The following is a 21,264-nucleotide window of genomic DNA, read 5'->3' on the forward strand; positions in this document are numbered from 1 at the left end:
TTTAGAAGAGTTGAGAAAAGTGGAAAAGAAAAAAAAGAAAAGGGAAATGTTAAAGGAAAAAAAAAATAAAAATTAAAAATTAATTTTTATATATTGGTTTAAAATCATTTGAATTATTTAATATAAAAATTAAATAATTTTAAAAAATATTTATTTTTTAGTAAGTTTAATTATATTTAAAATTTTCACTGTTTTTTAAAAAATAATATCAAATGTAAGAAAATATTTTTTTAATATTAAACCCCGAAATCTAAAATTTTCCATATCCATAAATCCGACCCATCAAATTTGGAAATTCAAAAAACATGACCCAAACTAAGGGCCCACGTTATGTCTATTTCAATCCCATCATCATCAATCCACACGTTAAAAAGAACTCATAATTTTCAAAAAAAGAAAAAAAAGAAGAAAAAAAATACCCCAAAAAAAAAACCCAATTAACGATATTATTATTATTATTATTATTATTATTAATTCTCCTAAAAAAAGAGAAACAAGAAATCCCAATTTCGAAACCTCCGCTACCACCGTGGCGTACAAAATAATCGGCCCACCACCTCCACCACCGCCACTGCCCACCACCAACACCACCACCAACATATATAGTCCATGTCCAACACAGCACAGATAAGAGAGAGAGAGAGAGAGAGACAGCCATTTTATAGAGAGAGAAAAGCGCCTCTGATCTTGACAAACCCTAACTCTCCGTTTCTCCCTTCAGTTTTACTCCTCCACATTTCTCTCGCGCTCAAGATTCCTTGTTCTTCTTCCAAGAACCGCTCCTGGATCCGCTGCCGCCTCCTTTTTGGTCCGTTTTTCGGCGCGGTTCAGGGAGGACTCGGTTCTGTTGGTTCTTGGCGCTGATTTTGTGTGCATTTAGGGCTTTCTGTGGATTTGGAGTTTTGGCAATGGTGTTTTTGATTTAGAGAGAGAAGCGGATATGGATGATCGCGGCGGAGGGTCGTTTGTCGCTGTCAGAAGGATATCTCAGGGTCTCGACAGAGGCAACACCTGTCATTCGACGTCTGGTATGCTTTTTTTTCCGCCATAAATGCTCTTATTTTTCTCCAATTTTGCCTGTTTTCACCTTCTTCTCATTTTTCTCTCTGTAGAATTCTCTTTTTCTTAAAACTTTCCTGGTTCGTCTACACAATTATATCGGAGAATCCAACTTTTGCTCCTCTCACTCTGTCTCTCTGTAAAACACACGCTCTCTAGTAAATTACTGTTTCATCTTCAAACCTCTTTTCTCATCTCTCTGTCTCTCTCTAACTTTTTCTCTCTCTAGAAACTTTCTCTTCCTAGAGAAACTATATCTCAAACAAAAAGCTCTTCTTCTCTCTCTAAACTGTCATTCTCTCTGTAATTTCTTGGAGTTTGGATCTGTGGATTGAGATTAGGTTATTTATGCGTAGCTTTGAGTATAAGCGTAATTGTCAATAACTTCATGTTTACTGATATCCAAATTTGTCTTGGTGGGTGAGCAAGTTGCAGCTACTGATTTCTTCATTCTAGTTCGGTTTTTTCCCCCCTCCCTTTTCCTTTTGGGCGATCGAGTGTATATTTTAAGGTCTTGTTTGGTTCTCAGGAACTGTGAGAAAGGAAAATGATGGGATTTTCGCCATAATTTCCTTGATTTTTTTTTATCCTTCTTATTTTCCACGGCGACCTAACAAGAGAAATTGGTTTTTCCGTCTTTTTGTTGGCCTGGTTGTTTCTAAGATTCAAACAAGGCGTAAAGGCATAGATGACATTTTCCATTTGTTTTTTCTTTTACCGAGCAACTTCAGTTGATTGAAATGCTAAGTTCATTGTCTATTTAATGAACTTTACTTCCGATCTGCGATACAAAGAAGTGGTATATATACATGGTTTGATTAGGAGAGAGATAGTTTCACCGTTTCGGGCATGTGGAAAGATTAATATTGTGTTTGGAGCCTTCTTTATGGAAACATATTAGCTAAATGGCTGCAATTCATCATAATGTGATTATAGAAAGTTTCTTTTTTTTCAACATATTTGATAATGTTCCTTGGATGGACTCAGGCGTTTTTTTGAAAGTTTCCTTTATATTTTTATTGATACTTTCAATTTATGGTGAATGTTTAGGTACTGGGCACTTGAAAGTTGTTATGGATATGATATTTTGTCATTGTGCATTGTACTTTGACTGGTGTGGAAATATAGTAATTTTTCTAGGCATCCTTAAATTGTATTGAAGCTTACTTGTTGGGACTTGTGCAGCTCTGGTCATCCTTAAATTTTTCTAGGCATCACTTTCATGTGTAGTAAATTTTCGTCGTGCATTATTTTCCCTAAGACTCAAAAGTGTGGGACTAATATGGATGACAAATACTTTCCCTTTGCCTTTCATCCTTTGTGGCTATTCCTCCCTTATGCATAATTCTTGCTAGAATAGCTGGAAAGCAGATAATGTTCTGTAAATATGTCTGATAAATCATCTTTTCTTTTTTATTCTTTTCTCCCCAAAGTGTTTTTGCGCTTTTCTGTACTTCTATTTGGGCTTTATATGTTATTATAGTTCATAAGAATGGTTTTCTTTGTAAAGTTAATTTTGTGACATTGTTTGAGGTTCACATTAAGTTGTTTGGGACCTGTGAGGACAATTTTGAAAAACATGTAAGTAATTTTTGACATTGGTAGTGTCTTGAGAAAGATATATTGGTTATTTAAACATCTGGCCTTATTTGTTCTTATCTGTCAGACTATGTTTCTTTTTAGTTTCAAGATTTAGAGCAGCCACTTTTATTAGCTGACAGTTTTGTTTTGTCACAGCTGAGGTTGTGGCAGGATCAGCAGCATGGCTTGGTAGAGGTCTTTCTTGTGTTTGTGCACAGAGAAGAGAGAGTGATGCTCGTCCCTCATTCGATTTAACCCCTGCCCAGGTGTTATTCTTGTGATCTGATTAATTTTCACTTTAATACTTTTGTTACTCAAATGCATATGGTCCTTCATTATGCTCTTTGAATTTTAATATCCATCCAATTTGATATCGTGTTTGTATTCTCTGGTGATTGCTCAAAAGTACTGATAACTCCGAAATCATGTTCAAATAATGCATGAAAATAGCAATTCATATGTAAGACTGTACCTTGATAATATTAGATATATATATTTTTTGATAGATAAACACAGAATATATTAGAAAAAGGGCGCTAAAGAGGCAACCCAAAGCATACAGGGAGTATACAAGAGTCACCAAAAGGCAAGAACAAATATATCAAACCACAAATTGAATTGAAAACAAAACTAGGACGAGTCTGCAGCAATTTCAACATGAACTGAACTTATGAATATTGACAAGGTTGTATGGATATTCAAGGATAAACCAGTTCAATCAGGCCCATCCAAAAAAACAAAAAAAAAAACCAGTTCAACAAGGTGTAGGCCGTAGACGTTTTTTTTTTAAAATTAACTATTTTGTTTGTTTTATCAACCATGGGCTCCCTGATGCACCGCTGTATTTTTTCTTAACCCATGCAGAAAATATGAACTGGTTTATCAATTTAGAACCGTCAACCACTATATCAGCAGAATTAGATCTTCTGATGGTCTACATTGAAGAAAGTGACTAGTCAAGCCTCCTCATGGTTCTTGGTTTTGGCTGTGGTGACTAGGCAAGTTTATTTTGCTTTGTTTCCCTGGTCAACAAGACTGCTATATATAGTTCAGCTGCCTTCCTCTTTAGGGCCATTTTTTCCTACCATAATTAATATCCAAAGATCCAGATTGTGGCACTCTCATAATGTGCTCCTCTGAATTAATATATTCACTCTCTTAAAAAAATAAAAATAATGTGCTCCTCTGAAGAAGTACCACTGGAGCATAACCCATTTCAGCGAAATAAGCAAATCCCTTGCCTGCAATTTCTTGAAGGGTTTGGTTGCTTATCAAAAGTTAAGCACTCCTTTAAATATTTCTTATAAAAAATGTTTCAGTCTTTTACGTCTACAGCATCTCTGTCACCTGTGTGATCCAGCTTTAGTTTATCGAAACTAATCACTTTCAGAACTAAAAGCTTTGCAGCAGTAGGGAACTGATGATTGAAATATGATCATTACTGTGGCAGAAAGGTTCCTGGTAGGTAGAAACTGATCTTATTAAAATAAAAATACTGTTTCCTGATATAGTTTAAGGCATCACATTTTTAAAAGAACCTGAACCAGGAAGTCTCATCCCATCATTTTGGGTCCACTTTGGTAGGTTTTATGCATTTGGCATCCATGTGGATCAGGCCCCAGTTTTATAAGTTGGTACTTCTTCTTTTTCTTCCTCTTCTTCTTCTTCTTTTAAATTTTACTCCTCCTTTTTTTTTTTTTAATTATAATTATAATTTTATTTAATTTTTTCCACTTTTTGCTTCCCAAAAGTTTTCCTCGCTCCAAGGTGAATTTTTGTTTTTTCTTTTATCAAAAACAACAAATGTATTAAATTAAAGATAAAGAAATATAAAAGAAAGATAAAGAAATGCAAAAGAAATACAAGGTGAGTAATCTATCTCTTCTTCTTCTTTTATTTATTTATTTATTTATTTATATTTTTATATTTAAATTTTTTCTTTCTTCCCAAAAGTTTTCTTTCTTCCCAAAAGTTTTCTTTCTTCGAAGGTGAATAGTCTATCTGTGCAATTTTTTCTTTTAACTGTTAGGCTGGCCATGTTTGTTGAACTATTCAGAAACTCCAAGTTTCTATTTGAATCTTTGAAACTATGAAGAAAATGGAAAAACGTTCCTTCTATCTTTCTTTTAAAAACCTGATATTTTTCTCCTCCATTTTCTTCTGTTTATTGTTTCTCTATCCTCGTTGTTTCCTTCACAGTACCAGTGTAAATGTTTATAAGAAGTGTGACAATTATTTCTCTGATAAAAAATGGTTATTTATCTTGATAATAAGGAAGTTCCTATGCACCTATATGTATGCTCTAGGATTTCTTTTCATGAGAAATTTATTTAATTATTATTCTTTTAAAATTTATTTATTTATTTATTTATTTTTTGATTAGAAATGAAGAAAAATATATTAAAAGAAGAAAAGATACAAGAGAAGGAAGAGATACAAGAGAAAGAGAAGAAACAAGAGAAGGATGAGAGGTCCTTCCCACAAAAACAAAAACTGAACAAAAGAGAAAGCACCCAATTTTAGAAAACTAAATACAAAGAAAAACCCCAACTCACTTGTTTATCATTCTATAGTATCTTTCATCATGCTTGAGACTGGATATTCAAATTGCTTTGTAACTGGTACCTTATAAGGAGTAGTTACCAATAAAGCCAGGAAAATTGTGCTTCTCAACTCACTTTCAGTTCTGTCTTGTTTTGTTTTCTGTAAGTTGCAAATAATACCACAAAAATCCATAATCTGTTCCTTGGCTTTGGTGTTGTCAGGAGGAATGCTTGCAGAGGCTACAGAGCCGTATAGAAGTGTCCTATGACAGTTCAATCCCTGAACACCAGGTACCTTTCTTTCTTTAGATTGATTGTGCTCTTTGGCACTGGCACCAAATTTATGCAGATAAAATGCATGGTTTGTAGATTTCATCCTTATGGCCCTTGACCTTTTTAGTGACTGTCATGCATCCATTTATTCACATCACTTGTTTTAGTGTAAATGCTCCATTTCATCAATTTTATTTATGATTGCTGTGCAATTGTAGGAAGCCTTAAGGGCTTTGTGGAATGCTTCATTTCCTGAGGAAGAACTCCGTGATTTAATATCTGAGCAGTGGAAAGAAATGGGTTGGCAAGGAAAAGATCCATCCACAGATTTTAGGTATGCCAGTGTTTCCTTTATGTTGAGCTCTTTTAATGTTAGTACTTTAGATTTTCTGTTTCCTAATTCTTACCTTTCTGGTAGGGGTGGTGGTTTTATATCATTGGAGAATTTATTGTTCTTTGCTAGGAATTATCCGGTATGCCCTGTTCCCTCCCTTTCTCACTCGATGGAAAATAAAGCAAATAAACTGAATGCTTATGTTTTGTCTCATTGGACTATTTGATGTTTGGGAATATGGTATAACTGATGATGCTCTCTTGTGAAATCAGTTGCTGTAATTTTTCCTTTTAATCAGAAACAAGAGATGTATTTATTGTGGATAAAGAGTTAATGAGAAGGCTGAAGAATCCTCCCCGCAAATACATAAAACTGATCAAGGCATAATTAAACTCCTCCACTATACAAGGAGATCTATACAAAATGGGATAGACCGCATAATAATGTACAAAAATCACCTGTCAAAAAGAAAAAAATAATTTACAAAGATCATTTTCTCAAACCCGAGCTAAGCTCCTCATTGCTAATCCAACCCTTTTGGTCTGCACATTGAATGCCAATTGAGTTGAATGAAATTGAGAGGAATGCCTTTAAAGTAGTCGGTACAAGAGGCTCCAAAAGAGGAATAGAAGTGAAGTAGATCTCACAATATCTCTGACATTCCCCACTTATCCTCAAAGATCCTAAGATTTCTCTCACACCACATGATTCAAAATAAAGTGAGACAAGCCATTTTCCAAAGGATCTTGCCTTTGATGGAGCTCCCCAAATCCCTATATGAAATGGTCATCATGTTGCGTATACTCTTAGGCTGCACCCAATCCAGCCTAGCTTGTTTGAATAGATTCTGTTAAGCCCTGAATTTATTGAACAGTGTAGGAAGAGATGGTCAATCATCCCTCCATTCCCCATACATAAGATGCACCAATTGGTAGTGAGGGATTTGAAAGGTCTTCTCAACTGTAGCATGTCATTGGTATTTACCTTTTTGTATGCCATTAACCAAGCAAAGGCCTTGACCTTATATGAGAATTGGTTGCTATAATTATATTTAAAATTATTAAGAGTAAACTAGGATGTGCCAATTTAAGTTTTAAGAATTTGCTAAGATGTATTCTTGTTTCCTCTGTTTCAATGTATATATATGCATTATGTGGTGATTAACATCTAGATGAAATATCATTGATAGATGGATAAACTGACTTAATCAATAATTGTATTGGCCAACACTCCCATTTTCTAGTAAACCATATGCTGCTTAATGCTTTACATAGGTCAGTGTTTTTTGCGGTATTGTTTAACTTTATATGTGTGTTTATTCCTTTTCCTCACATTTTGCAGTATGTGGCATTTTTTTTGTTAACAAAAAAAAAAGAAAGAAAAGAAATTAACATGAGAGATGAATTTATCTATACTACTATATTAAAAAGACAATGGTTTCTGATTTTGAAATGTCAAAAACCTTTTTCTATCATTTTTCTATTCCTTGATTTAAAAATATAAAAACTGAAGCTTAACTTTAAAATGATAAATTGATCAATGTTAGTGATAAGTGAAAATCTCTAACAAAAAAACCTGCCCAGAGTGTATAGAAACCTCCAGTATAACTTGACATATCTGTCTCTTTTTTCCATCCATCATCCACCCAGAGTTTCTTACTCTTAACCTACTTTCTTTTGCAGAATTTGTAAAGTTTGTACTTGCCTTCTCTTTTAATTTCTATTTGATATGTAAGCCCCAAAAATAATTAAAATGATAGCTAATTTTAAATCAAAATAGGGTTATTCACATTGTACATGCTGCATTCCACTCCATAAGGGAAAATGTGAAGGCAAGAGAAGATCTAGAACACCTATGTAATGGCCTTCTAGAGGCACAGATGCCATCTGATTGGAAAGTTGGCATCCCATCCATTAGGATGTTGAGTCAATGTGATTAACCTCCCAACCTGATATGTTTATGACTCAATTAACCTATTTATTCAAAAACCAAAATTTAAATCAGCTAAATGTGGATTAAATAGGTTATGGTTATAAAAAGGTTAATCAATATGATTATTAAATAAGTCAATTTAGATCAAATTCGTCTTATAGAGGTTGCCCCAAAAACAATTTGTTTATTAAATAGGTTATGCAGGTCAACACATATTTGCTATGCCTAACATCATGGAATGGAGATGGAAATGCTATGTCTAACATCATGGAATAGAAATGCTTAATGGTTTCTAATGAAGTAACCACACATGTATTTAGGTTACTAGCATTTTATGGTTAAGGAGTTTCCTGTGCGAGACAAACTTCATTTGCCTTATGGTTCTAGGATGGGTTCAGCGTTTGATTTCTATGTGTTCATATGCAAGATTGATGATTTCAACCCATCTAAATCTAGTAGCATGATTAATGTCTCTAAGAGCCCTTTTGACATATTTGTAACTTTCTTTTCTGCATTCTCTGTTGCTGAAGCAACTCAAACCCAACTCCCCAACTTTTCTGGAAAGAGCCTCTTGACCCCAAAAGTCTTTTGTTTCAAAATGCTCCAGTATGTGACCAAACAACATTAGAAGGAGAACCTTAGGGGGAAGAGTGGTGTGTAGTGTGTTACTTTGTTTTGCTAGACAATCTTCAAGTGGTTTGCCTGAGAATAATGGCAAAATTTCATAGGATAAGAAGAGGTCCAATGACAACTTGTGGAATAGCATCTAAACCAAACATCTCGTTGGATTGCTCAAGGAGTTTGCTAGTACTCTGCTCAGCATCATTTTAATGGATTGGGGTCTTAAGACTTTGGTCTTTTGGAGGGCTTGACAGAAGCAGTGTGTTCAATGTTGAAAACTTGATGAGGAGGGTGGTTCAACTATTATTTTATCATGGCATCATGGGATGGGAAAGGGTACTGGAGGTATTAACTTCTTGGTGGGAGCATACATTGATCTTCTGTCAGGTTCTGGTTGCTCCTTTATATGAAAGTTGGGGACCACTAACCATGGAGTGGATAGTTTGGCTAAGAGTGGAGCCTTCTTTTAAGTTTGTTAAGGACTTCTTCTTGAGGATTTTTTCTTCCTTAGTTTGGGGTGGTCGGTAAGGGGTGTCATGGAATCTGGGCTTGCTATTTGATTTGAGTTCTCCTTTACTTTTAGTGATCTCTAACCTTTGATGTGCACGACTTAGGACTCAGATGTCGTGATAACGAGTTATAAATGACAAGTATGCAGTGTGTAATACGCTGCACAACATAATACCAATCTACAATAATATCAATTAGTTTATGCTCTTTTTTGAAAGAGAATAGCCATAGCTTCAACTAAGTTGAATTTATTTGACGCAATAATATAATGTATACAGGCAAAGAAACATTCAGAAAAACCCATATATACATAACAATATTGCTCCTTTATGAATATGTTACTTCCATATTCCATATCTTATATTGTAGAACACTCGCTCTTTGAAATGTATTCAACTTGATTTGCATGTTGGAATAAGTGTGATTTGGTTCTACTTATCAAAAAAAAAAAGAAAAAAAAAAAGGGAAAAGAAAAGAAGTGTGATTCGGTTCTGTTTAAGCTTGCTAGAAAAATCAACTGCCAAAATGTTACAAGTTTTTTTTTGCTAGTAAACATCTTTTTTGGTAGTGAAGATAAATTCTCTCTTCTACTTGTCATGTGTTCTCTGTAACAATTAAAACCCTTTTCATCCAGAAATCCTTCCAGGATCTTCTCCGAAAGCAGGAAGGTGATCGAGCCTTGTGGGAATACCCCTTTGCTGTAGCTGGTGTTAACATCACGTTCATGCTTATTCAGATGCTTGATCTAGAAGCAGGTTTGTAATTCTTTTCTTCACTTGATATTTAGATTTGGCATTAAATTTCTGCATTCTCAACACTACTCTATCTGAAGGGAACTCAAATCTCTGCCATTTGCTTTTTTGCACTTGATGAAACCTATATAGTTCCTTCTTGAAATTCTTGCTTTCAACATTGCATATTGGTACGTATTGAATAACATTTGCTTGGATCTCCAATGGAGATCAGGTTATTCCATTGTGTTCTGTGTCCTTATGAAACGAGTCCATAGATGTTATTTTAAATATGTTGATGTTTGAGAAAGTGCAAAGGTACTTCTTGTGGGGAGGGGAAAATATGGAGGGGAAAATTCATTTGGTAAATTGGGAGGTGGTATGCACAGACAAGGATAAAGGTGGGCTAGGCCTTAGGAAGTTAGCTATGTTGAACAAAGCTCTGCTTGGCAAGTGGATATGGAGATTTGCTTGTGACAAAGATAATCTTTGGAAACAAGTGATCAAGGTGAAGTATGGGCAGGAGGATTTTGGGTGGAGGCCAAAGAAGGCTAATGGGGCAGTGGGAGTAGGGGTTTGGAAAGAGATTTGGAAAGAATCAGATTGGTGTTGGAATAACATGACTTTCAGAGCAGGGAAGGGCAACACGATCAGATTTTGGACAGATGTGTGGTGTATAGAGTCAGCGCTGTCCCAATGTTTTCCTCATCTCTTTGGTATGACGGTTCAAAGGAATGCAACGGTTGAGGAAATGTGGGATCAAAATTCGGGGCAAGGAAATTGGAATCTAAATTTTTTGCGGGATTTCAATGATTGGGAGATGGAGTTGGTTGGGGATTTTCTACATATATTGAGGGGTCACAAGCCCTCTCTGGAGGAAGATTCAGTCTTGTGGAGGAAAGGAAAAAGAGGTCAGTTTAGGGTCAAGGAAGCTTATAGCTTGTTGGCGAGGTCTGCTGATACAGGTTTTCCTTCTAGGAGTATTTGGGTGGCAAGGGTGCCAACTAAAGTTGCTTTTTTTGCATGGGAGGCGACATGGGGGAAGGTGCTCACTTTGGATAGACTTCAAAGAAGAGGGCTTCAACTTCCAAATCGCTGCTTCCTGTGTGGTTGTGAGGAAGAAAGTGTAAATCATATCCTTATACATTGTACAGTGGTTAGAGCTCTATGGGATATTGTTTTTGGTTTAGTTGATGTGAAATGGGTTTTTCCAGAAAGTGTAAAGGAGGTCTTAACTAGTTGGAGGGGCTCGTTTGTGGGAAAGAAAAGGAAAAAGATTTGGGACACCATTCCGTTGTGTATTTTTTGGACGGTATGGAAGGAGAGGAATAGATTAGCTTTTAGGGGAGGTGTGTTGAATGTGCAGAAGTTAAAGAATTTTTTTGTTTGTAATATGTGGAGTTGGGCTAAATTGTATGTAGGTGAGGAGGCGTTCTCCCTTATAGGTTTCCTAGAGTGGATAGCTTCCATTTAAAGGGAGGTGATTTCTTTTGTTGTTGTTTTTTGAGGCCTTAGCTGCCTTGTATACTCCCTGTATACCTTGTATACTCCCTGTATACCTTGTGGCGCTGTGCCTTTTGAATGAATATCCTTTACTTATCAAAAAAAAAAAAAAATGTTGATGTTATGGTTACAAAGAAATGACCTTGTTTATCATGTAGGTATCATTATTATGAAGGAAGATGTCAAAATATCCCTCAAAAACATTCTTCAATCCTAAAAAGCCTACTCAAGTGCTTGCCTATAGGAAAAACACATAAGATAGAGTATCTATTTGAATTTAAATGAGTTCTTATTTTGGAATGGTATTTGTGTTTCTTTGTTGAGGAAGTATGTGGTTGTCAATTATATGTTCAATGTACCATGCCATGCTCATGTAAACCCATCATTTTTCAATGGCTTTTTAGCGAATATATATTAATGACCCCTAAGCAAATGGCGTAGCAAGGTACACACAATGTATACATTTGACGCCCAAAAAGGGATGCATGGGGAGAAGAGAGTAACAAAAAACAGGTTCCCTCTCGTTACTTTGAGTCTTTGACCTAAGCCAATTAATAAAATCTATCATTGACAAAGAATGGTCATCTATGTGCAGTTTGACCCATTCCAAAGACGTCCTTAAAAATGAAAATTTAATTATTTGTTTTAACTAATCCAAATCTTCAAAGACCTTCTATTTCTTTCTTTCCATAGTGTCCAAAACAAACACAAAGGGGTGGTCCTCCAAGCCTGTTTTCCATTTCTTTCCTACAAAAGATCTATGTCAATTCAATAGATTCCCTATTACTATAGAGTGCATCACCCATGGCACAACAAATTGGGAGAAAACAAGTTCTCATAGGATACTTGCTTTAGGGCAATGAAATAGCAAATGATAAACCAATTCTTCCTCAACTTTGCACTTATAGCATTGATTCGACATTGTTCAACCATTCCTTTTGGGCTAATCAATCATTAAAATTCAATCCCATGTTGCTTCTCATGCAAAGAATTGCTCCTCTATGGGTGCCTAGGAATTCCAAATTCCCTTGAGGGGAAAGACTCTTTTCTTCCTTAGACTAAGGAGCCATATTCCCTTGAGAGGAAAGACTCTCTTCTTCCTCAAACTAAGGAGTGGTAGAAGGCTTCAACCAAGAACATTACAGATTATGATTGAACCCATCATTTGATAGAAGCAAATTAAGAGTATGGATTATTGAAAAATCATTAGGTGTAGCTATGTGATATGTTTGTTTCTTATGTTTCAGCTCACCGTTTTTTTTTGGGTAGGTAAAAACAGTTGTATTAAAAGTGCCTAACAAAGGGTGCACAAAAGTATACACGATGTATACAAGGCACCTAAAGCCAAAAAAGACGAGGGATGGATAAAAAACAACACCCTTGCCTCACTTACAACCCAGTCAAACAATAAAATCAAATAATTACAATGAGTTAAAACCTAAATGCACCTTGACCCAATCTGAGAATGTGTACATAAAGGATTGTATAATTGTTTGGTCTGCCATTTTGGGATTCTCAAAGGCTTTTCGATTTCTCTCTTTCCATAAGGTATATGAAATAAACACAAAGTAGTTGCCCTCCATGCTTGCTTCTTTTCCTTCCCTACAAAAGCTCCATGCTAGCTAAGAAGGGCATCATTAACTGAAGATGGCATCACCCACCGAACACCAATGAGAGCAAAAATAAGCTTTCAAAGTGTGATTGCTTTGGGGCAGTGAAGGAGGATATGATTTGCTGATTCCTCCTCTCCTCTACATAAATAACACTTGCTCAGTAAACACCAACCCCTCCTTTTTAGCTGATCTAGATTTAGAATTCTTCCCCACAAAGCTTCCCAATTAACAAAGATAACCCTCTTGGGGAATGCCTGAAGGGAACACCTTCAGTTTTCAAATTGCTGGGGATGAATAAAAGGATTTAACTATAAAAATGCCTCCCTTTGACACCTGCCAAACCATGACATCCTCAACACCCCTTCTAATTGCTTGCCCTTGCAACCTTATGTTCAGCTCACCCTTAAAAGCTTCTACTATGCAAAAGAAGTTGAATAAAATCAAGTGGCTGATGAAGAGTTTAGGTATAAACCACAAATAGTGAAATTTATATGGATTTATATAATTAATTTAGTCAATATCCAATTTTCTCTCTTAGTGTCTACTTTACGAAACGATTCCTCTCTCCAAATTCACACCAGGTTTGTTAGACATATTAAAAACAAAATAATAAGGAAAAAATAATAAATCTGTGTTTATGCAATGAGTTCTCTTTCCTAGGTCTTTCCTTTTACTGTTTCTTTTGGGTGCCCTCTGTGAAATTATTGCCTTGTGCTATGTTCTTTTTCTTGTTTTCCTTTCCTCCTATTAGAAATAACGGATCTATTGTTATAAATAAGTAAATAGGAGGACCAAATAAAAGGTGATTAGAATTGTTTTTATGGATCTGATTAGGATTGTTGGGAAAAATAGGAAAATTCATATTATTAATTAAACCCCCCAATATTATATTTTTTGTTTTCTTTTTGCTGTCCACTTTTGTGTACCCGGTTCTCTTCCAAGTTGTTACCGAGGTCCTTTAATTTGCTGAGAGAAAAATATTAAAAATTGTACTATTAATTTAACTATTTTTTTTTACCATTAATGATCTTGCAACTGTATTAAGAATTAGTAATTGCATTACACAAATCATATTTATCATATCCTCTAGTAGTTTGAATTGGGATTTGATATGATGAAAAATATTATGTTTTGAATTTGGATGCTTTTCATCATTTAACAATGGGCTTAATTCTACAGTCAAGCCACGATCGATGGCAGGAGCAATTTTCTTGAAGTTTCTTTCTGGTAATTTTCAGCCATTCTTGAGTTAACATGATCACATTATTTTATATTTATAGATTTCACTTGGATACAATGGGAGGAAAAATACCTCCCCGAGCATGAAATGTACTCCTGCATGTCTAAAGCTTAGGAAATTTGGTAGTTTATTTATGTTAGATATTAGAACACATGGAAGCCCATCAATCTGATGTCCAAGCCAACTGCTCTTTTTCTATCTAATTGTATCTTGATGAACTGTTCTAAATATTTGTATGTGAATTGACATTATTTTTGTTTGCCTGACAGAAAACGAGTCAGCATTTGACCTTCTTTATTGCATCACCTTCAAGTTGATGGATAATCAATGGCTTGCCATGCATGCATCATACATGGACTTCAATGTACGTTTCTTCAATCAGAAAGCTCATAAAGAGATACAAAACTGATACAGGAAAAAAACTTAATATACTCCCTATGGTTTCTCCGTTTAGTCCATGCATCAATGGTACACTTTCTAATGCATGTGAGTCCCACAACCAAACCTGAAAACTTTGAACTCATGACTGGATTTGCGATTAAAGCTCATATAATGAAGTCTATGGTTCAATCTTTGATGTTGGAATGACATTTCCTATTCTTCTACCCTCCCTTGTGGTGCACATGCACAAAACATAAACTGGACAAGTGTGCGTTGCAAGAAATGCATTTGAATAGAAGGAGAAGGCATCAAGTTAAGCATATTGTTGCTTGTAACTGAAAAGATCCACCTGGTAACAATGAAGATTCGGATTCACAATTCAATTAAGAAGCCTCTGAAGTTGCTGATTGGGAACAATTTTAAAGTACACAGAGGAAAAGCCACTGAAAATGGTTCTATTAATTTTTTGGCAGTGTTTATGTAGGTAAATACTATTCCTGATGAAATCATCCAGAAAAATGGAATTAAAATGAACTTTAGAATGCCCTAAATACCTTCATGGCCCTGTGATCAACCAACTTAAAAATGTTTGGCTTGTTACAGAAGAACCTGTGTAAGACCTGGAAACTGATGTCCTGACTGATCTTTGAGTCATTTAATTATGAGAGACATTCTTTCTCCACATTGTTTTTGTTTACTGGTAGTTTTTCACATGTTACCCTCATTTTCCTTGCAGACAGTGATGAAATCCACAAGGCGCCAGCTGGAAAGGGAGCTTCTGCTTGAGGATGTATCACGCCTTGAAGACTTGCCCTCATATAGCCTTCTTACCCGATAGTATAACAGTTTGTAGAAGTTGAGAACAAAACGGCTTGCAACAGGGAAATGCATATGCCATAATTGAACTGCGATCTCTTTTATTGGTCTCTGTTCCTCTTCTCTTTGATGTTTTTAACTAGATGGTGTTTCTCCTCAATGATAAACTTTGCTAAGAGCCATATCGGCTGGCCTATATTCCCATTTTCTTTCTTCTCCGAAAAGGAGGGGGGCTTGAGTTTGGCAAGTTTGTTAAGGCTGAGACCAGTAATTCCCAGTGTGATTGCTTTCTGGTTTCCAAAGCAGGAGTTAATTTGTGACATGGGAACATAATGTCTGACTCACACACTGCAAGTGAATGTAGTTTGGTGTATTAGTAGGGGGTGTAACATTCAGTTGTGATGACGGTGGTTGCAGCTGGAGGTCTTGCGAATCTCGTGGTTTGCCAAATAAAAATTGCTTCTCTTCCATTTTTAAATCGTGGTTGGTAGCCTCTTTGGAATTACTTTTCAATATAGTTGCAGCCTGCAGGGATTATTGCAGTGGACTGGAAAGCTCAGCCCCATTTAAGTACGGATCATCGGAAGTACAAGTGATGGTGTATTGTAAGTTTTGGAACACTTGTTTTAAAGATTTTTGGCAAGAAATGATCAATACTTTGTATTAGCTGCCACTATATTGACTGGAACATCCTTTTTTTTTTAGTCTTCAGACATAAATGGGCAATATCAATATCATTATCCATCACGCCCGCATGCATTCTAAAATCCTTTGAATTTTAAAGAATCACAAAAATCACCTCTTACAATGGTATCCGATATTCTTCTTGATCGCCTAATTAAAGCAAGGGAATCACAAAAATCACCTCTCACAATGGTACCCGATATTCTTCTTGATCGCCTAGTTCGCCTTGTTAGCACCTGTCCACCACCTTTCCTTCTTTTGCTCGGATTAAAGCAAGGGAATCCTTGTTTGTTGCATAAAAAAATAGTAGAAGGTTAAAAATTCTCAATCCTAGTGACGGCAAATTTAGGCATCAAGCCTCTAGCTGAACAACTCAGCTAGGTATGGTCATAAAAAATAATATCACTCCATGATAAGATGCTAATCATATAGATCAGCAGCACTCTCTGAATTATACCAATTATGTTAATTAAAGTGCCTGAGGCATAACAACATTAACTTGGGAAACAGATCCTCTAAGGATCCGATTATAATCAACCTGAAACAAGTCAAAACTTAGAAGTTGCTTAATTTAAAGTAAACAAGACTCGCAAACCACATAAATAACTAAGGGGGTGGCTGGCTGCTACTAAATGCTCAACCCACACAAAAATATTGAACTTTTACTCATAGATCCAGTGGTTAAGGCTGCTGCTCCAGGCAACAGGGCCTTCTGGGAACCACAGTGCTATCTCCTTCCGTGCACTCCCCACTGAGTCACTCCCATGAATCACATTCCTGTATAATCAAAACACCAATTTAAATGCTTTTCTAAAGGAGCACCCAGGGTGCAAAATAAAATAAAATTGATACATTCCTGCCAATGTCAACAGCAAAGTCACCACGGATGGTGCCAGGAGCAGAGTCAGATGGGTTTGTAGCTCCAATAATCTTCCTACCAGTGGTAACAACATTCTTGCCCTCCCAAATCATGGCAACAACTGGGCCAGAAATGATGTACTCAACCAACCCATTGAAGAATGGCTTTGAGGACAGGTCCTCATAGTGCTTCTCGGCAAAACCACGTTCCACGCTCAAAAGCTTCAATCCTTTCAAAGAGAATTCATTCCCACTAACTTATGTCACCATCAATACAAATGATCTCATGGGTCATGGGTGCTATCATATATACATACATATATAAATTCAGCTGCCCGTTGGGACAATGGAATTGAGAATGGAAAATCAACCCAAATCCCACTCCCATGAGGAATTTGATTTTCTCTTCTACCTTATCTCCTATTCCCGCCTACCAAATATGGTCTTATGAATCCCTTTATCATAAAGATTTTCAGGAGTTCCTCTCCATCATTGAGTTCATTCAAAGAATTCAAAGTGAATCATTTTTAATCATTCCATACAAAGAGATCTAATCGAAAAACACAAAAACCCCACGTACGAATGGGCCCCCATTATGCTATCATGGTAAGATCTTATTGGTCATCTCACGACACTGTAGCACAGCAATAATTGCAGAGGAGCCACAACCCAAAAAGAAAAAACTCAAAAGAGTTATTAATCGGAAGAAAAAAAAAAAAACAGAAACTCTACCTTTCAAAGAGAAACCCTTCTTCTCAAATCTGCCAATGATCTCACCGACCTGAAATACAAAAAATCCAAATCTTCAATAAAATTGGGCTCCTCTTATAGAAAGGATATACCAAAAACAAAACAAGAGCCTCCTGTTTGGCTGCCAAGAAAACACATGAAAAAGCCAGAATTCATGTTTTCCAGTAACGGGTTTCCCAAAACTCAAAGACCCAATTCAATAAAAACCAAAACAAACCCAACAGTTGGCACACTAGACTAGACAGCGAAAAGGGTTCTATTTTCTTGCTAGCTTTCTGACCAACCAGACAGAGCAAAAAGACTGTAAAGCAGAAATCTTAGTAGAAAGAAGCAAACCAGGTTCCTCTGGACGCCGTCGGGCTTGATCATGATGAAGGTTTGTTCCATCTTTTCTCCTATTCTCAAGCCTTACAAACTCTTCTCTCAGTTTCTGCCCTCAAGGAAGTGTTGTGATGTTGAGAGGAAAGCCCCCTCTATATATACACACGTATGGAAGCATCTTCAAACCAAACCCTAACCCTAGCTCCCAAGAATATTCCTTTTGTACGGGTTTGACCCTACCCGATTACAGGTTTCGGGTCATATATAATTTTTAGGAATAATTTCTATTTATTTTCAAACTTGGATCCCCCACTTTTTTTTTTTCTTAACAGTGCGTTATATTTTTCAAATGATTTATAATAAAATTATAATTAATAATCAGAAAATAATTTTTGATTTTTGAGTAATTGAATCTGGATCTTGAATTTTTCTTTGAGGTTATGTGTCATTAACTTTGATGATTGCGTTGAATTTGTGACTCACTCTTATGATTTTTCTAATTTTATTTTTTTATTTATTTTTGTTGTTGTTGTTATTATTATTATTATTATTATTATTATTATTTACATTAATACCTTGAGATTTAAGTTTAGTTTAATAATTATTTTCTAGAATAATTTTTTATTTAAAATATGATGTTTTTAGATAATATTTTTAATTATTTTATATTATTTTTACTTATTTTTTGAAAATTGTTTCAAGAAAGATTATACAAATGTATAGAATAATTAAAAATAAAATATTAGATATAAAAATTATTTTTAAAATATATTTAAAAATATGTTAAAAAAAAATTTAGACTTTCAAACCCACTTTTGTTTTACAAAAATCAAAAAATGATTTTTAAAAAGGCCATAATTTATTTTATAAAGTGTTGGAGAATTAATGAACTACTATTTCAAACTACTATTAATATATTCTTTGTATCATCACCATCCACTAAATTCATTTATAATTAATTTTAATAAATTTTATTTTTCATTTTGTTTGTTTTTTTCTTTTTTCTTTTTTCTTTTTAATTCATAATTGACTAATATTTAAGTAGAAAACTTTTTGTGTGCAAAAAGAAGTCTATGGTGGTTTTATTAACTTTGTTTCAAATTCTTTGGATTTTTCCTTTTTTTTTTTTTTTTAATCAATTTCTTTTTTTTGGTATGATGTGGAATTTGTTGCTATTTTTTTTTTGACCTTTTCAAGGTCTATAATATTTAAGTGAAAATTTTGCCAAGCCTCCATATTTGCAAAATCAATACTTTCTAATTGCTGATCCAATGATTTTTATTTTTATTTTTTATTTTTATACTTTTTTTCTTCTCTTTTCAGTGATAATAATTTTTTTTTTAAAATTTATAAAATCATACATTAAAAAGCATCTTATGTTAATAGGTGTATAAGGAAGGAGAATAATGCTTGCATTGTACTATTTTTTTTATTAAATTAATATTTTTTCTAAATGTTTTTGTTTTTAATCCATGTGAACTTCTCTTATCTCAAATGTTTATTGTTTGGAAATTTTTTTTTTCAATTTTTAAATATTTTTATTTTACTTCTTTTAAAATTGTCATATGAAAAGTGCGTACGGACAGTTGGAAATAGGCCAAGTTTGGGATGATGGGGACTGCAGTGGCTTCTGGGGTGGAGGGGATGGCTTAAGGGGCAAAGGAGCTTGCAGTTGTTTTGGGTTAGGCGCTTTGGCTTGGCTCATCTGTGTGAGACATGGATGCAGATGCTGAGACAAGGGTTGGTCCATGCATATGGTTCCGTAACTAGTCATGTTTCAGTAAGGAAGAATGGGCGTAGGAAGCTCTTTGTCCCATGGATGAATTCCAACTTCCAAGAAGGATCACTTTTGTATATGCATAAATTCAACATCAATATTTCCTTAGAACATCTATACAAAACATTTGCACGTCTCCAGTTTTTTAGACTCCACACTACTGTCAGGTCAACTTGCATTCTACTTCAAATTGAAAACTAACATTGCCCTGTTGCAAATTCTAAACAAGGAGTTCAAAACTCACCCACAACTCTGCAAATCTAAATTGACAGCCATTATTGTTGTTATAGAAATGATGATTCTACTCTATATTACTCCCAATTCCAACAAAACCAACTCAAGATCTGCAGATTGCCTCAGCCAGGTGCCTAGCAAGGCAGTTGCTCAAAGTGAGCGTATCAAGTACCAGTCGCATTATTCTCACTAGATTACTTACTTTTAGTTATTAATCAAACATACAAAAGCATGGTTTATATACAACAAAACCATCAAAAGGGAACTCTCTAATATGGCCATTGTTTGAACTAATACTTCTTACTACATAGTTTTATCGAGGGAAACTCCCTAAACCACATAGATAATACACAGTGCTTACATCCATCAAGGCAAAAGTTAGTGTACATGTATAGCATTTTCTTTAAATTTGTTATCATAAATAAAAAAAGTTAGTGCAACAATTAATTCATGCATTCGTCTTTCTCTAACAAAATGGGAAGGGTTGTTTATCTCACATGTGATGTGCACTGCCTTTCAGGCCATTACACAGCAGGTAGCCTTTAACTTACAGCTTGATAAGGTTTGGGGGACACGACCATGGCTGATGAGTGCAGACTGTGAAGTTGGGGATTTCCTCCTCGATTAGCTGGTTCACTTTTAACTCGACATCAGGTATAAACTTTTCCTCAATAAATCAGGAGCATCCTGGCCAATTTCTAGTGATTACATACTCGCTTTTGATATTACCGAGAATAAATACCTTGGGCTCTTCCACCTGCAGTCAAAACGAAGAAACATTTCACTGTAATTGAATCATGCAGCTGCCATATTGGGAGTGTGTTGAGCCCTTACCAGTGAAATGGGCGGAAAGCCAGACTGAAGGTGAATCTTTGAGAATCCATTTACAGCAAATAAACACTTGAATCCCTCAATGTTGGAGTGCTCACTGTTATGGACAAAAAAAAGGGAGAGAGAGAGAGACAGAGATCAATGATTTACTCAAGTAAGTCCTTGTGCATGGAGACAAGCATCACTTGCATTCTATTTTGGCATTCCCTTTCCAATGAAACAAATAAATGGTCAAGGATCAGAGGCTAGTACCCCTAAAATAATAAATGTGACATACTTGTATTGTTTTGTAACAAATAATGAACTCACATTCTCTAATTCAAGAGATAGGATTGGGAAAAGAGAGATCAATGATTCACTCCAGTAAGTCCTTGTGCACGGAGACAAACAACACTTGCATTCTATTTTGGCATTCCCTTTCCAATGAAACAAATAAATGGTCTAGGATCCGAGGCTGGTACCCCTAATTATTAAATAAGGCATACTTGTATTGTTTTTGTAACAAATAATGAACTCAGATTCTCTGAATTCAAGAGATAGGATTGGGAAAATAGATCAATGGGATACATTTGCACAGAACTCAACTCAAACAACATTTATGAAAATATCCAGAATTCCTAAACAAGAATTTGCAACTTGACTTTTGGCACCTGTTAGTTATTCAATACAAGA

General features: G+C 35.2%; 3 protein-coding genes across 7 annotated transcripts in view; 1 reads left to right on the forward strand and 2 right to left on the reverse strand.

Moving 5' to 3' along the window:
* Positions 1–607: 607 nt before the first annotated feature.
* On the forward strand, positions 608–15,810 carry LOC117931567 (ELMO domain-containing protein A-like). 4 transcript variants are annotated; one of them, XM_034852545.1, is made up of 9 exons: positions 608–1,028; positions 2,797–2,906; positions 5,406–5,474; positions 5,675–5,790; positions 5,920–5,929; positions 9,488–9,608; positions 13,880–13,927; positions 14,210–14,304; positions 15,058–15,810. In XM_034852545.1, the coding sequence occupies exons 1-9, from the start codon at positions 941–943 to the stop codon at positions 15,157–15,159; spliced, it is 759 nt and encodes a 252-aa protein (XP_034708436.1). In that variant the 5' UTR covers positions 608–940; the 3' UTR covers positions 15,160–15,810. The 4 variants fall into 4 exon arrangements, with proteins under 4 accessions (XP_034708436.1, XP_034708435.1, XP_034708437.1 ...); XM_034852544.1 differs by having other exon boundaries at positions 611–1,028; positions 5,875–5,929; XM_034852546.1 differs by lacking the exon at positions 608–1,028 and adding an exon at positions 1,138–1,475 and having other exon boundaries at positions 5,875–5,929.
* Positions 15,811–16,231: 421 nt separating this feature from the next.
* LOC117931569 (nucleoside diphosphate kinase B) lies at positions 16,232–17,878 on the reverse strand. The gene is made up of 4 exons (XM_034852548.1): positions 17,766–17,878; positions 17,412–17,460; positions 16,678–16,909; positions 16,232–16,598 (listed from the first exon to the last, which is right to left on the reverse strand). The coding sequence occupies exons 1-4, from the start codon at positions 17,814–17,816 to the stop codon at positions 16,484–16,486; spliced, it is 447 nt and encodes a 148-aa protein (XP_034708439.1). The 5' UTR covers positions 17,817–17,878; the 3' UTR covers positions 16,232–16,483.
* Positions 17,879–20,022: 2,144 nt separating this feature from the next.
* Positions 20,023–21,264, reverse strand: part of LOC117932336 (dol-P-Man:Man(7)GlcNAc(2)-PP-Dol alpha-1,6-mannosyltransferase) — a 53,733-nt gene continuing 52,491 nt past the window's right edge. For both annotated transcript variants that reach the window (XM_034853548.1, XM_034853549.1), the window contains 2 exons: positions 20,596–20,689; positions 20,023–20,518 (listed from right to left, as the gene is read on the reverse strand). In XM_034853548.1, coding sequence (XP_034709439.1) covers positions 20,438–20,518; positions 20,596–20,689 — 175 coding nt within the window. In that variant the 3' untranslated portion in view covers positions 20,023–20,437. The remainder of the gene's footprint in view (positions 20,519–20,595; positions 20,690–21,264) is intronic.

This window comes from Vitis riparia, chromosome 15 (genome assembly GCF_004353265.1).
Source record: "Vitis riparia cultivar Riparia Gloire de Montpellier isolate 1030 chromosome 15, EGFV_Vit.rip_1.0, whole genome shotgun sequence".
Lineage (NCBI taxonomy): Eukaryota > Viridiplantae > Streptophyta > Magnoliopsida > Vitales > Vitaceae > Vitis > Vitis riparia.